Source organism: Styela clava, chromosome 7 (assembly GCF_964204865.1).
Source record: "Styela clava chromosome 7, kaStyClav1.hap1.2, whole genome shotgun sequence".
Lineage (NCBI taxonomy): Eukaryota > Metazoa > Chordata > Ascidiacea > Stolidobranchia > Styelidae > Styela > Styela clava.
In genome coordinates this window covers 15,751,397-15,769,390 of record NC_135256.1, presented here as the reverse complement: position 1 = coordinate 15,769,390, position 17,994 = coordinate 15,751,397, and the positions used below count along the sequence as shown (strand labels likewise).

Genomic DNA, 17,994 nt, shown 5'->3' with positions numbered 1-17,994 from the left:
TCAGAATTTAAAACAAAAAAGGGAAATATAACCAAATACAATTATTTTACTATTTACGGTTGATTTAAAAAAATTTAATAAAAGTTTAAATCTGTTAATTATGAAGATATATATTTTCATTGCAACTTATAAATCTGCCTGGTTCAAAGGTGACATTCTTCGTATTATTTTGACGGAAGTTCACGTTAAAAACGATTGCTAAAAACATCCTAATCCTGAATGCTAACCTGTTATTAACATTGTCAATTTTAAAAATATCTTTTCTCCCGTATCTTATTTCAATTAATTGGCTTCTTTGTAATGATGCATGTGGTATTGAAAGCGATTAGCACCATGTTTAGAAAAGTGAAACTTGATTTGTTTTCCACTCAGTCTAGTGTACCCACATCTTACTTCGTGGTGGCATTGGAAGATGCCATTGGTCTACTTGTGCCCCCATATCAATAGACCTAATCCTTTATTTTCCATGGAAAATTATAAAGATGTGTTGCTTTGATGCTTATTCGAATATAAACAAATAATATCCGCAATAGGTCGTGGGTAGTTTTCCCCAACTTCTGTAATTTTTTTAGTATAGTTCAGACACTCATGCTGTATCGAGTGTGAAAAGCCCCTGATCAGAAAATTAATTCGAGAAAAATTGAATTTTTAAAGAATATATCGTCAGTCGGACCCCACACCATGTTATTTCCGATAACATCCTTTGACCTGTTATTTATGTTATACCTGTCTTTTATGAGCCACAATTTGAAATATTCATTCCAAAATGACGCAACATAAATGGGGATCAAACCGTGCGCAACCCAATGACACATTTATAGGGTATTAACGTGAGAAATGGTCACTTTTAAAACACTATTGGCCAAACGTAGAACACGTATGTGAAATAATATAACAACAACATTTGTTTTGATTTCAACCCAAAAACACATTAGGTGGGAATTTAACGATGTGAAAACATGTTAATGGGGATTTAAAAGTCAAGAAAAGGTCGCAACTACAGAATCAAACCTGTGAGTGGTTTTGACAGATGAAAAATGTGCAGACGGTACGAGAAGGGGAATAATGCAACAATACAAAAAAACTCATACGGAAACCTAAGTTTTCGCATTGTTTCGAAAGTTTTGATGCAGCCATGCTTTTCGTGGGAGGGACAAAATTTAAACACAAGGGCATCGAAAAAGTTATCTTCATCACACTCATTTTTTGAGAATACAGTCATGAATGAATTTTAATTCCAATACAATATCATCAATTTTGAACAATCGGGAAGTGAATAAAGAGAAACAATTTATACTTTGTCTGTTCCGTACCATTCAGTACCTCCCACTCATCTCCACTTGTATCCAAAACAATAATCATGTACAAACTGTCTATTAAAGGCAGTAAGATATCAATGTCCCTAACATAATTTGTCTATTTTCGTAACAAAATTATATTTAGACCAAGTATGATAAGCAACGGCAAGGCGTGCCTTGACTAATTTGTTTATAGATATCCAATGACATTTGACCCCATCGTTGGTTTTGGGCGCGCATCAGTTAACCCTGTTGTCTACGAAATAAATTTATGTTTGACCAAACACGAACAACTGTTGAATAATGATTTTAATTCGACCTAGAAATATATATAAATATCCTCTACAGTGGTCACGAAAACTTGATCTTTTCCCAGAAAGTAAGTTACAGACGACAATATGATTTTCAGTGAAATTAAATCTGAACTGACACGTTTTCGGTTTTGTTTTTCTGAAATCAAATCAGCGATTAGGAGTCGCACGAATCTGGTTTTCTGAATTCATACCTTGAGGTCTTATATAACCGTGAAAAAATTCCCCGAAAGCGTCTCGAAAATTCACCCAGTAATAAATACCCTTTTTAGCATTTTATTTTGTTATAATAGTGGAGTATGGGGAACCAAAGTGGGTAAATGGGAACCAAAGTGGGTAAATCACGTCAGCTACGGTGATACATACAATTAAAATAAGTTCATGTTGTCCGCAAATCACAATAAAAAAAATTGATGTTCAAATACTTGATACTTCCCAACGGCAGTTTTCCGAAAATTGTCGTTAAAATACTGTTTATTAATACAACTACTATGTTGAAGACACAGATCTAAACTGTACAGTCAGCTCTACGAAGATATTCGTTTAAGCGAATTCAAATACCAACCTGCAAAGTTAAACTTCCACATTCAGGCATAGCTTGAGTTTGTTTCATGATGCCAGCAAAGTTGCTCGATTTATCGGACCAATGAGTCAGTTTACTCATAGCTTCATCGAAGTTTTGAACGTACAAACTGTACATTTTTAAGAACGGGGCCGCCTGAGTCATGATATCACCAAGTTTGGGGTTCGTTTCCCTGTAAAATATAATATGAACATGGTCTAAAGAAACAGTGAGCCCTCCCATTACTGTGTGCCTATGCTATTCTGAGCACATCCATGCACAGATTCGCAATAACCACCACCAACGCGGACAAACTACTGCATTATTAATAAGGCTAAATTAACAAATAGTGATTTAGCGAATCACCACAATCAGATAAATATATCTATTACTTATTATTAACAATTCAGCGCATAGGCTGCATAGCGCATTTAGCTCTCATGGGGATTTTAATTTCCATAATACTAGAAAACGCAACCACAATCAAAGTAGGAACGTAATTCGATAGATCTGAATGGAAGCGAAATCGACACCACCTCAGCATTTACCGATTGGCACATTTATCCTCTCAAGTTAACCACAATGTAACTTTAAACGATCGTTTTAAAATCCAAGCTCCGCACTAATAATGTCTATTACTAGTATTCTGCTATTATACACCTTGAGAAATTTGCCCCCCAATTTTTTTCACATCGCTTTTGGTATCTTCAAAACCAATTTACTTTTCTGGTACTGTGACTTGCTAACATTTCTAATACATTAGCATATTACTCCAAGCATATAAATGGGAAGTAGGTTTCCAGTGGTATGGACGATGCTTTCGAAGCGCAGGTTTCGGTTTGCATAGTTACAATATTCTCTGATTGTCGTCTCTAAATGCAAGGCATTAGCAATATAAATATACCCACCAGCATTCAAGTCTTTTCTTCAACTGAGGAAGCAAAAAATTACTGTGGAATTGATAAATTGCCGATACATTTGAAAATATGTTTTTTACGTCTGACTGAATTTGTTTCTTGTTGATGGCCTCGAGAACACGTTTGTGGAAAATCTGAAGTAAAAGATAAAAATTAATATATATCCCTAGATGTAGGAATAGTAGATTCTATCATATAGCACTAATACAACACACACTGAGTTATGAGTTTTGACCAATTGAGAAAATAACTGAAAAAGGTGAGCAAGAAAATATTAAAATAGATGTAGTACAAATTGATTACTCAATAAATATTTATTCGCTGTTCGATTTTCTGAAATGTCAAAATGTCATTTGCTTCTCTATACACCTGAACTACGCCATTGTCTAATTTAAGTTTATTTGTGTTCAAAATCACATACTGACTCAAGATATTTATTATATGAGAAAGAAACAGATAGGGCTTGCAGTCCACTCCCATGCACTATCACATAGTCGAGACACATGCGTTATTGAAAAGTAAACAACATCACAAAAATAACCCGGTTGTTCAAATTTTCTCATAAAACAAGGAGTTTAATTGTCGTTTTGTCAAGACAAAAACCCAATACAAAGCTCAATAAATTGGCCTATTCAATTTTTGCAGACGACGCAACAATATCGGCGACGACCAGTGGTTTGAACTGTGTTTTGATCGCTTTTTGACGTTTTGTGACCTTGTGCGCGATATGTGGTAAGATTCTTGATAGAAGAAATTGCACTAAAGACAGAGTTGGAATACCTAATTTTTCTTGGTGATTAGAAAATACGTCTTAAAAACCATCCTTATTTGAATAGCTTGATTTCATATTTTGTCAAAACCAACCTATTTAGATATCCTTAACAAAAAATACAAAATTTTGAGGAAAATTAAAAAATAGAGTTTACCCAGTAATTATCCAACAGGAAAATTTCGCTATGTCTATTCCAAGCACATCAAACTCAACTTTTGCAAATTTTATGATTAACGCTCAGATATCGATTGATATAAATTAACACCATCAAATTCTGATTCGATAAAATAATTTGACTCAACGGCATTGAAGGCGATCAGTTTTTTTCACACACGCATCAAATTCTTCAACGATTTTGTTTATTACCATACCAGGAAAACATCGGCGCATATTCTACACCACGAAGTCAAACTAGTCTACAAAGATGGCGGTTCAAGATTACGTTCCTAATTTTACCAACCTGACGCAAGAACTAAAAAACCCAATGCTTTCATGTTATACACAACCTATGATTGGATGTTCCCCGAGCAAGGCAGTAACACGGCCTAAATAGCGCTTGAACACTAGCCATGCTTAGTTGAGCCTAATCAGTGGAAAATGGCATAAGCGAGACGATTGTTGGGATAAACAGATATCGTCTTGATTGGAAAATAATGGCGCTGTGGCGTTTACATATTTACGGCGAATAATTTCTCAAATGATTGTGCGAGACAATACGGTAATTTAGAATTCAGTATATTTAATTTTAATATTTCAAATCGAACAAATGAGTCAATGAAATCGATAGTTTATGGGGTTTTACTTGAATACATCTGCGCGCGTGGGTAGCTACTGGACTGCATGGGCTTTCGAATTCCCCACTAATTTTTGCACTGTAAATGTAGGTGAAGTTTACGGTCTTTGTCCACACAATGATTCTTACTCGAATCTAAACACATTTATTCATTAGTAGACTGGACTATTGCACATATATGTTACTTACCTGATCTATTAAATATAGTACGTCGACATATGTAACTTCGGTCGATAGCAATTCTTTTGCAATATTGTGAATTTTCACCTCCAGTGGCACAGGCTAAAAATACAAAACAATTTGAAGTAAACACCATAAGACATACAGAAATGAAGTTATAATAACGCGGGTCTCATTTACAAGTCAGGAATGATAACGGGACTAGACAAATGACAAAATACCCATCTATAGGAATAAGATACACAAGTCGAGAGATGCATTATGACTTCATATTATAAACTTCATTTTTGATTTGATATAAATATATATTCGTATATAAATTTGTAATTAGAGATAGGGTCCTCCTTACTAAAAGTACAAAAGAATGAATAATCGCCAAGTTTTTATAGAAAATTGGAAAGATTGAACTGGGTGAAACCAGGGACTGTTATTTGCACAATCTGAAGTTTTTGCGTGGTAATCCGACCTGTCGATTGAAGTAATGGAATTGAAAATTAAGCGAGGCGTTATGAAGTACCATTTGTTCAGACTACTTCAAACTTTAGCTCATCAAAAAGGAATCCGCACATGTTTTTATCTAGGATTCTTAACGTTTGGCTTTGAATCAAGATACAAAACCTACTTATCCTGTGCGATCATTGATCGTTTGTTTGATGTTCGACTTGCGCAATTTTGGGGGTTAAGAGAAATTTTATATAAAACATAGACATACATCATATGTTCGTTTTGTTATTGGTCGCCCTAATATAGCGTCAAAAGCATAATTTCTTCTCTATTCAGTACATTGATGCACAGCCAAAGCGAAAATTACGCAATAACTATATCTGGTATTTTATTCATGAATAACAATAACGTAATATCGAGAAAGCCCTAAATTATAGACCACCGGAGCATTATATCTCATTTTTATAATGAAACCCAAATACTATACGTTATTATATCTACGCCAAAGGTATTATGACTGACTACCTAAGGCTGAATATTGATTTGGTACACCCGATGAACATTTAACGTTGTTCCTTATTTTTAGGCCATACTTGTCCATGGCTGAATTTTTCGGTTAATACCGTATTTGGTGGGGAGCGTGTCAGAACCGCATCCGCCATTATACTTGCCATTATCAAAGAATTTTAAGTTCATCGATTACAATAGATAGATTGATTAATTCCCGAGGAGAATTGCTTCACTCGGAGCAAAGTGATATTTAGACTTCGGTCTTTTTAGGTAGACATGGAAGGAAAATTCATCAAAACGCATAACACGGCGAGGCATGCGGTCAGAAAACAGTATGTAGAGTTGATGTACTACACCCAATGTACATACCGAGTAATTCAACACAAAAGGGGCATGCTATATTTTATCAGGCGCCTGAAATATTACCGTAATGTGTTACATATGCAAACAGTGTGCGTCCTCGTGTCCAATGGATCATTTTTTATAAAGAATAACGTTGTCAAAGGTTTGAAACACGTAATGTCAATTTGAAAACTAAAATGTCCACGATTCAATTGTAGCCTTGATTTTGTCGGGAATCACGTTAGCCATGTATCGTAGAAGTGGAACGTTTACCATTAATCTACCAAAGCGGCAATATAATGCAAACAAAACGTGAACAACTATTAAAGGATGGTACTCGAGTGAAGCAGGTGCTAGCTGAAGTGCTTCAAAGTATTAAATCAGTTCTCCGGGTGGTTTAAAACATGCATATAGCATTGATAAATCGTAACTGATCATGTTTAAACCATAATCGATAATGGGAAATTTGGTTGTAAAAATGTATATTTCATAGATAAAAATCAAGTTGGTCCCCGCTTTGCTCGAACAAAAAATTTTTTCAATCATTGCCGTATGAAGCTAATTTAGGAGGCAAATGATCGTGACGAGAGTATAATTTAGCACACTAAAACTGACATTCAGTGAAAAATCACATGGTTATTTGATATACATGACACATGATGTCATAGCTCAAAGATTGGAGTTTGAGAATTTAAATTTGATATGATGAGCTGTGAGATGCATTTAGATCACAAAAGCATATTTTCCATTGTCTTTATATACATTAATCTATTCAAGTTTTTGGACTATTTCTCATTTAATTGTTTTTATCATGACTGAGCTAAATTTCTATAAAATGATTCTCAACACAACTTTTATTGAACCAGGAATAAAATGTTACACACCATTGAAAATGACCTGATAACCGAAGTATATGTGATATTATATCTTCAATGATTATAAAAAGATGTTCATTCGTGATACGTTCTGCATACAAAGATGCTGCTGAGGTAGTATATTTTAACGAGACTGTATTTGACTGAAGATCGATGTTGACATAGGGCAATATTCAGGGAATAATATGTTTGATTACGAGATCGTTCGAAGCCTATAATGTCTGTTCACAGTGTATATACATACAATACTGCGTCGGGGCAAGATAGTTTGTATTTTGTAACATATCTAATCAAAATATTTTGATTTGCTAAAACGCAAGAGCGTTGTAACTAGCATTTCCAACAGCTTGAAAGGTTGTTGGTGTGATGATATCTCATAATTATGGCAAAATTGCATTTCTCTTGAGAGTCATTGAGTTCAATAAGAAAGGGAACATATAAATTTTAAATTGAAGCTGCGAGTAGCTAGGAAGATGTAAACAGCTACATAAACTCAGCAAATTAACATAGTATCTATAACGAAGTAGTTGAAGTCTACACCTCTCTTGCACCAACATAGAACAACGTGATCTATCAACTTACTCATAGACATGTCGATGATAATTAACAACTGAATGATCACTCATGATAAATAAAAAGTACGCTTACCGCGGGGGCTGGTTCGCTTGAATTTTGTTCTTCCTTTGAAGGTGTGAGAGGCAATTGATTTCCATCATCGTCGCTAGGATCGTAATCGCTCCAACTTTCGTTATCGCTATTTCCTGATTTTCTGCTCAACGAGGGAACTTCTAGGGAATCTCTTTTGATTGTTATGGAAGAATCTTTTATGTCTGAATTGCTGGAAATGTTCAGTGTATCCGGTCGCTGCTCCTGTGTCTCACTTTCGGGAGACGAACCGTCATCGGTTCTAAATCTTTTGATGCTAGTGGGAGTAGCGATTACATCAAATATGCGGTTCATTTCGTCATTAAAGTTTCCACTGATGCTTCCACTTCCGCTTATATCAGACAAAATACTGAGTCGGCTAGATACAGTTGTCGTGGACGCAATTGAAGCTCTGTTTCCGGCCTGATTTTGGGGCTGAATGGCTTCAGATTTGGGCCGTTTGTTGGTAGGTGGAGGGGGCGGTGGACCTCGTGGTTTAACGGGTGGAGACTGATTACTTCCTATCATAGGAGATGTAGAAGCTGATCTGGCTCTCGTAGGTTTGTCGGAACTCGGAGGAGGTGCGGGAGGAGTCTTACTTGATGATGACGTTGACGAAAATGAACCTCCACGTTTAAATGCTTCTGGGTCACTATCAATACTGTCTCTGTTTTCTATTGATCTTGCAGAGGATCTAGAATTACGGTTGATACCTGGGGATACAGTGCCTGTGCCACTGTCTGTTGTCGACATACTCACTCTTTTTGCAGCATCAATAGATAACTTACGCTGCAATGCAGCAGTCGGTGAAAAATCAATGTCGGTTTGAGAAGGATTGGGTGATGATGAAGTAGTGTGCTCTTTGTGTAGTGAACTTTGCCTTCTTGGGGCAGTAGGAGTCTGAAGTGCGCCGCCCGTGGAGGACGAAATGCTACCAACGCTTTCGCGTCTTTCCGAAGCTGACAAACTTCCTCTTCTTGGTGGCGGGATCGGTGGGCTGTCTTGTGGGGCCGCTTTTGGAGAGGCATTGCGATGAAGGTAACTTTTTAGTACAGGAGAGTTTGGTATTTTCTTCTCATTTGTTTCTTCCCTAGAAGGAACTCTCTTTGTTACCAGCGGCCCATCAACTGATGTCGAAGACAACGACGATGTAGCTGAACAGCTAGAATCACTGTCAGAATGATTAGAGTTCTCTCTCCGCATATTACGTCTTCTCTCTTTCGCTAAATTTGCACTGTTTCTTCTCATTTTACTTATAAGTAAGTCCTCGCTATTGTCTTTATCCACTGATTCTTCGTTATCGAGAAGACGTGCCAAGTCGGATTTCAGCTCTTCTGGTTGTGATTTTTTATTATTGTTGGCAGCATGTCGAGGTGAAGTTCTTTTGGCGTTCTCCATCGCCAATTTACGAACACTGACATTTCCATTTGCCTCATCGAAAATTTTCGGTGAATCTGGAGAAGAAGTCGTAGATGAACGATTCTTTCCACGATTGATGGACCTATGAAAAAATGTTCATTAGGTTACTCATGTATTTATAAAAAAAAAGTGATGGCGGAAGTATGCACTCAACTTTACAATATTTTACTATAACTAAAAATGTGGTTCAAAATATATTTAAGTGACATTTGCGTCTTGATTTCTGTAAAAAATAATCCTAAAACACTACAAAAACATTTAATGTGTGATATTTGTATATATAGCAGCGGTTGTTATACATAAATCAACAAATGGAAATATAATAGAGATATATCGAATTGATAACGATTGTCTATTTTACAATAGGTAAATGACTGATATTAGCAATACAAGAAACTCAAAGTTAGTCGAATATGTACCATATTCAAATCTTGGCCAGTCGCGTGAATATATTACCACCTAATGACGACACGGTTTTAGCCACTTTGGACAGGAACAAGGAAACCTACTGGCGTACGTAAATAACCTATGAATGGTACCGAGGCTCTCTTCATTCGCATTAGGTGTTTGTTCATTTTCAAGTTACGATCGGGATGTAACAGGTTTTTGATTTTACTATCAATTCGTAATTAACAGGCCACGACTTTGGGTTCTAACCTAAAGCCTTTAACGAGTTACTGTATAAATAGTTTCAATTGTCAATTAAGCCGTAACTCAAGTCTGCAATTTGCCTTTTATACTTAGTAATAAAACAGCCATTAAAGTTTCTTGTTTTGCTGAGGGGCGCAATTAATTCCCCGTTCGAAAAGATGACCATCGTAAAATTTAAATGCTGATCGAAAAGGTTGTTCTTTGGATACAATAGCAAAAAATACATCTAAGATCAAGCTAGGATCGTGATTGAGACATACTTAACAATGCGCACAACCCGCGAGCCATGCACAATCGAAGATGTAACGTATGTGAGATTTTTTGACGAGATGGAATTTTTAAATCTGGATAAAATTGGTGTAATCAGTAAAATCCCTAATGGACAGGTGATCTGTGAGGTATGAAGGCGAAATTAATCGCTTTACAACTGTCTTCAGGACAAGAAACAATAAAAAAGGTTTAGTTTTACATTCTAGAATACACATAACTTTTATTATTGAAGATAAAGAGATAAAAACCATCAAGCTGTAAACGTAATTTCCTTGAAAGTCTGTCAAGTTTATTTTCTGCGTAATTGTAACGTTTCCCAAGATTTCAAATCGTTGAAAAACATTCGAGGCCATCCGACTATATATAACATAACAAACTATTAAATCCATTATGTTTATAATTTATAAAAATATAAGTCTATAATGATCAAGCGTCCATCTTATAGCTGAATCAAAGTTAGTATCATGTAAATGCAGGGTGCGTCAAATCAAGTGCACCATTAATACTTCATCTCTTTGTAAACAGTCATTCTATTTGTTCGTCCACGTACATTTTCACACACACAATGTCAAATTCAATTTAATATTTGCGATCAAAACGACGAACCCGCTTTCTTTCGAAGTATATATAGCACGTGACGCAATGCATGCTGTACATCGTAAACGTCGTGACGAAATACAGTTATTATACAACAGGACGTATTTTTGATATAAATTGTTCGACTATGTACCATGGATAATTCATGTCTTTTAATGTAATCCATTTATGGCCATACGCGCGTAGGCAGAACCGCCTTGTGGTAATTATGATACATATTATTTTCGTAGATAGCAAGAAAAATATCGAGAACCCATATTATAACAAAGAAAACTTTAATTCACGGATGTGAACCTGAATACGAATCAAATCAAAACTTTACATATTCTACCGTACCAACAAGTTTACAGTCTTATTACCGTGTTTATCAGCTCTAGCTGAAAAAGCTTGGGAAGCAAAAAAGTTGCGGTGTTATTCATTCACCGTGTATAATTTAAACAAATGGTTAGTTACGTACATTATCCAATTACAAATAACAATACTGGGAAACAGTGTTCCGTAGTAGTCATACAGCTTCCATAACATAACATATGATCAGTCTAAAGTTGAAATCAGCAATATTTTTCATCAGCGATTCGGTACGAAATGGCACATTGGGCTATGACTGCAAAGATTGGCACACCGAGAACAAATTGAATTAAAATGTATACACAATACAATTCTCACAATGATAAAATTGTTATATACCTTATGACCAGCATAAGGCCACATAATGTCATACAACTCTTTCTTTGCTTCTTGCATTTGCAACATGTACCTCCACCCGAACAAGATGAAGAAGATCGGGAAAGCACATGAGTTTTTTCAAATTCTGCTGCTGAAAAACTCGTTTCCCCATCAGGAACGGGCGTGAAAGGAACTTTCGACTTCATTTTAATTCCGATAATTTACTGAAGTATTTTTTAATTTACAATGTAAGATCAACTCGATAACACATAGTCAGTTCACAATTATATTTCTATACTTATAACTATTGCAGCATCTAAAAATGAACGCCAAAATTTATGAGTAACTATGAATATTTCTAATTTCCGAGATCAACTAACACATTTACACTGTGCACACATGTTCTCTCTACTGTAATTTATTGTTCTGTTCCGATATTTCCAGGCGTGAGAAGTAATAATTCTCATATTCTCAAAATCCAACATTGCCACATATATATATAAATATATACTTTCAACTCTATATTGTTTTTGTGTTCGCCGAAATTTTAGATGATGTCATCTATATTTATTCAATATGTGCTGTATCATAATAGAAAGCGCGATTTTATCAGACAGCAAAACACAAAAACTCTTTCATTTTTCTGGTTTAAAACAACAACACTTTTCAACAGAATTCAAAATTTGGGATATTTCGCTTTAGTATATGTCTATACACAGTCATATAAAGCTTTCAACACTTGAAATATTATGTAACATATAAAGTATGTGATACGGTGTGTGACAAATCAAACGCTTTTTGTCCCGAAAAGTCCTCGACATATTTTGCTAAAATGACAACACCTTGGTTATATCGCGTCAGTATATACGTATCAATAATATTGTATATCCTTACATAAATCGCCGTTATGGTCTTACCAAATATAATCAAACTACTGCCAATGAAGATTTCAGCGTATTTAACAAAAAATCTCATAATAGAGCAATTTTCGAAAAGAGTATGACAAAGGCACCAATGCTTACTGCACAACACCTTAAAAACAAAGACTTGTGTGGTTTTTGCTATTCAGCAATTGCTCTACGAGGCTTACGACATAATATATGATTCAACCCGCAACTCAATATTTGTTTTTTAATGCAGAATTTCTTTAAATCCAGTAATAACATTTATTTTTCACTTTTCGATTAGAACAATAGAGAGGACATAGGTCAGTTCCCTTTGGCTATGATGCAGTTTCCACGAGGAAAACACCTCATAGGATCGTAACTGAGACAAGTAAAAGTTATTTCTATGATATAGTTATTAAAGTAATATACCATTTATACTTCAAGTTAGTTTATATAATCATAGATATATATATTCAGGTCAACTTTTCTGTTATTTTTAATATTCTATCCCATCGAAATTGTCGCAATACAATAGACCCGACATTCGTCATTTAGTTTCAAGCCCTCTTGTGCTAACACCAGGACAAGTGACGATAAGGTACTTTTTGTGGAGTCATAACAATTTAATTCTGCAAATTTATGTTTACAGAGCCAGACTTACATCATTTTGATACTTCGTAAACTCGAAGTATCGTTCGGAAAACAGCCCAAGCAACTTCGTAGTCCGCATAAAATATATCATTAATAAAAACGATAATGTTCGTCACTAATTTTCCGGATTAATTTGCGTTTGCATATTTTCCATCTCTGTGAAATTTTATTGTTTTTGTTTTGGTAGATAGGTACACAAACCCACCTACGCAAATTCGTCACTTCCTCGGGCAACTGACAACAAATTATATAATATGTGCAAATAGATCCAACATCCGGGTATGTTCCCCGTAGACGTTTTTCAGACATTTCCTCGGCATCGCATTTTTTTGGATATGATGGCCAGTTTTGTAGAAATGATATAAGAGTTAACAACTGTAAAATTGACTCGATGTGCGTAGCATACGATTACTCAGAAATAATCAAATATTTAAGTCAACTGGCTACGAAACGTCCGGCAAAAAAACGAAAATTGCGTCTGATGACGTTAAGTTTTCTTTTTATCTTTTGAGTTTACAAAAATTGTGGAAGTTGTAAATTATTTATTTGGACGAAAACCGGAGGTAAGCTATGCGATAGATGATCAGCATTCGGTATATCAAAACTGACTTTAAAGTAAAATAAAACGTATGAGTTTTGCAATACGTTTGTTTTTGAAAAAATGCGATCCAGATGACTTAAAGATGACTTTACATAGAAAAATGAATAGTCAAACATTTCTATCGACTTTTTTGATTAACTGATACGTCCCATAAAGATATTCAGTGAGAAATACTGCAAAGTTTTCGATGTTTTCGCTCATTCTAGTTCGACAATTACTGACATTGTGCTGAAACTTCTCAGTTTTTGTAACTGCATAATATTGTAACAGTCTCAACTTGTTTGGAATCTTACATTTACCTGCTCATTATAGTGCTATTATAAATTACACGGAACCATTTGGTGATATATCATAACTAATTATCGCGCTTATATCAACCGTCGCCCAAGTACCTGACGTTTACGACTTACTGTGTATAAAGACTGGTCTGCGCCTAAACTCTTGTGTAATTAGTTATAATTACATCGCATGCATACGGAAATGCTAACTTGTTAAATCTTTCGTACTTTGAGAAACATACAAATAATAAAGGAGTAGGAATTTTAGTATACGCCGTCATTGGTTAGCGCCGTATCCATTTGAATTGGTTTAAATTACCTTAAGATGGATGAACAGATAGAATACAGCGACACATACTGGCCACAACCTAACTAATGACTAGGTCATCTTATCTGTCAAGTACCGTTATCTTCTGTATGATATCGTCGTTTTATGTTTCCTTGTAAGAAATGTCAAAATCGACTCACATATTCATGTCCTTAAATCAGAGTGACGATAGACCGAAGCTCGTAAATTCCCCTAAAATTCTCTTGAACTGTCATCCCGCACGGTGAAATAATAGGCTGGAATCAACTGGGGATTACATAATGCTTACGCGTCTTGCATGACGATTCATCTGCGGAAAATGCTTGGTCAAGAATAATCCTTCCCTCGGTAATTTCCTTCTCTATTGATGACTTACACTACGGAGGTCCCGCTGGGACTCTTTAAATTCGCGCGGGAACTTAAATCGAAATGACGTTTGTATATCGAATATTAAACAAAGTTTTTTTCTAATATATACTTAAACGCTATTCAGTCAAAATTACACAGCGTGTGTATAACCCGCTGTATTTGATTAACTGCTGAGTCGAGGTCAGCAATATGTCAAACATCATGTGGAGCAATTAAAATTATACGTTTATTTACAAATTGGACATTCTCTCAATTAGCGACAACAGTCAGGGTTAAAGCATTACAAGTGAACTCGCGTAAATTGGAAATATAATCAATTATATAGAGCTCCCTCTATCCTGAATAAACGTCGCATGTACCGTTAAATGAACCATGATCATACTATATAAAACTATCATCTTCGCCTGAAACCTCGAGAAGTTTACCGTATCGTGTCTTAAAAATAAACGGTTAATGTCCCTGTATCCTCACTATAGATCTCTCACTATTAGTCCCGCTCTGTACAAAAAGGCCAATCCCTCAGCAACATGACACCGCATAAGATATCTTAAGTGCGACAGCGAAGTAACATAATATGGTGTTAGTGTATTGACTCCACGTTTCAAAGTATCTTTCCATTAAAATAATAGATCGCGCTATCTCATTTCAAACCTTTCCTAAACAGTATCTGATATTACCTACTCATCTTTGGCTGAATATGGCGCGTGCAACGATTTGAGTTTGAAGAGTGATACACCCCTTCCTCAAACATGATGCGGTTACTATATTATCATCATAAGTAAGAACTTTAGTATATCCATATATCACTGAAGTGAACCTTCGAAACACTGTGGTAAATTTTAACATAAGTGCATATACTAAAATTTTGATAAAATATCCTCTGCGTTTGAAAAGTTTGAAAAACTGCTCTCAGACACAAGGATTTTAGTCAAATATAAAATATAATTCTCGATTTCCTAAGATGCAAAATATAATCCAACATGGTTTTTGAGCCCCCCCCCCAAAAAATACACTAGCATAATTCAAAAAATGCAAAGCGATAGTGTTAAAATCCATTACAAATATAGACATCCGTTTACAGATAAACTCAATCGAAATGATGCCACTCACAACTCGAACAAAAACCAGCTGGTTCACGCCTCGCCTTGTTACGACAGACTAAAACAAGCGACGGCTGTGAACCGGCCATTCGAGAGAATAAAATTCATTGTTTTCTCTCTCGCTCGATCGTAACCCCAAATCACCTTTTGTTGGTCGATCTTTTTTGTTGGAATTAAAAGTTACGACCCGCGAACTTTACCTTGTAAAATAAATAAATAAACTGATATATAACAAGTATGATCACGTATGAAGCCCTTATGTGTTTTGTTCAAGCATAACCATCGGCCATGTAATATTGTATACTAAATTTGCGGTCAAAAAAGACATGTCTTTTCGCATCGTAGCACTTGACTGAACGGAGTGTCACGGTTTCCTAATACTAGGTATTATTCTTTTGTTTGGTAGTCTGATATTGAAACGACTTATATCTAATAAATAATATTCTTGAAAGATTTTATCTTCCACAAAATTTAAGCGTAATTTAAGTTCTATGGGGTCCGCCCATTAAGTGTTGATGCTTTTTTGGATAAATAACTCGTTTATATCTCTTCATTCTTTTATTATTCAAGTTAAATATTAGTTTCAAGATTGAATTGAAGCTTAATATTTTCAATTGTGAATTGTATTGCTTAGTAAAACCTGTTTTGCTGTTTGAGGCAACGTCGAACGTCCACTTTCCAATGTCTACAAGTTCACTTTTATTCTTAAGTGGCGCCGAAACATTGTCATTATACGCACAAAAGCTATTATTTAGCGTGATGGAACGTAAAGTACGGCGACCACACCACTCGACACCGTCACATGGGCACCAGCTACGGATCACGTAAAGTATTTTCTGCCTAGTGGTAACAAGTTTGCAACACTCAAAACGACAATTCTGTTCGCATACGGCCCGCTCCAGACTATCGAAAACGACCAAATCGTATCTGCATATCCGTATCCTTAGGTATAGTCTACTCTAACCTTCCATACGTTGATTTCAAATTCAAAAATGTGAATTATTTCTCAACTAAAGTTAGAGTTGAAAGATACCGTATTTGCTCGTTTTGTAACCCGGGCCCATATTTTTTTTCAACCAACTCACTCACCGGGCCTTTATTCAAACCGGCCCTTAATCAAGATCGGGCGGTAAAACGAGCATATACGGTAGTTAATATAGCAGAACATAACACACCGATATTGTTTCTTGCTCACATCAATTCAGTACGTCTTCCATTTACGAAATATCGAAACTAAATCCGTAAATAGGCGGTCTACAGGTGTATATTATCTTTTTAATTCCTGTTTATTAGCTTCAAAGACCACCATGATACACAGACCTTCATCACAAAATCAAAAAATTACTTTACACTTTCACTCCGCACTAGGCTATGAACAAGCAGCCACGGATACGTAAATTGATTTCTAATCTAAAAATTTTACAACGCAATCGGTTCGATCTAAAGTAGAGAGATTTTCAATATAACGCATAGCACTATACATTTCAAAATGTACTTCTAGAAAATATCCATGGGCGGGAGTATCATGATTCTAAGTCACACACACATGTATATATCCCGATTACTCATGTATGTTTTAGTATATCCAGAGGCGTATATATTTGTATGACATATTTGCCTGAAATATGCTTTAAACAGGTTTCTTCCCATGTATTCCCGAGTGGTTCAAAATTACAGTTCACCAATTTCTAAGTAGTATACTATAAAACCACAGTGAGTTTACTTCCAATTTTCGCAGTGTATTTCCGCAATGTTCATCTGGATTTATTTCTTACGTACTTGAACTTTACATCGCCTGTTCAGATTTCGTGCAAATGTCTTATTAAAAAAGTTTGTGAAGCGTATATTATTCTTATCCTTTTATTAAAAACTTCTGTATTTTCAGCAAGTCGTGCGTGAATTAGTCGAGCTGTCAAAAGTACGATTTCAAAATAAAAATTATATAAGCAGTTTGGAAAAATTGCGGAAAAGACAATGACTTAAAAATCAAATAAAATAGGTATGACGATTCGCAGGAAATAATAAAACGAGGTGAGAAGTAATCCCAATTCATCCACTTGGTCACAACGTGCAATGATTGGAATATGATGATTTTGTTTACTGTTCAATGTACTAATTTTCAAAAAGCAACATACATGCTTTTGCAAAGTGTAAGGAAAACCAAAATTAGGAGTTACGAAATTTGGATTAAACGGTTTTATTTGTTTTTGAAACTGTTGTGTTTTGACTAATGGAAAAGTAACGTTCGTAACGTCACGAATTTCATCTATTATACGCACGACCAGAAGATCGGTAACGACACTAGTCGCAATTTTTCTATTCCCAATATAAAACATTGTTCAAATTAGAATAATACTGAAGTCTAACGCCACGACAAGAACTACACACAGGATATTCTGAAATCCCCTTTCATTATCTTATGACAATAGAACCTCATCAAATATCACAAATTTCCTCAACTAATAAAGAAGTCATTAGGTGAGAAAAGACTATTTCTATATTTCTGGATGAATGAATTTCTTTATCTGACGGCTGTCATTAGGAGTCAT

General features: G+C 35.3%; 1 protein-coding gene across 7 annotated transcripts in view; it reads right to left on the bottom strand.

Moving 5' to 3' along the window:
• LOC120327493 (uncharacterized) overlaps nucleotides 1-17,994 on the bottom strand; it is a 48,902-nt gene that overhangs the window by 6,155 nt on the left and 24,753 nt on the right. For 6 of the 7 annotated variants that reach the window (XM_039393794.2, XM_039393798.2, XM_039393795.2 and 3 more), the window contains exons 4-7: nucleotides 7,653-9,150; nucleotides 4,843-4,935; nucleotides 3,080-3,222; nucleotides 2,175-2,364 (exon numbers count right to left, since the gene is read on the bottom strand). In XM_039393794.2, coding sequence (XP_039249728.2) covers nucleotides 2,175-2,364; nucleotides 3,080-3,222; nucleotides 4,843-4,935; nucleotides 7,653-9,150 — 1,924 coding nt within the window. Of the gene's footprint in view, nucleotides 1-2,174; nucleotides 2,365-3,079; nucleotides 3,223-4,842; nucleotides 4,936-7,652; nucleotides 9,151-11,273; nucleotides 11,568-17,994 lie in introns of those variants that run through there. The other variant, XM_039393800.2, reaches the window with a different exon arrangement.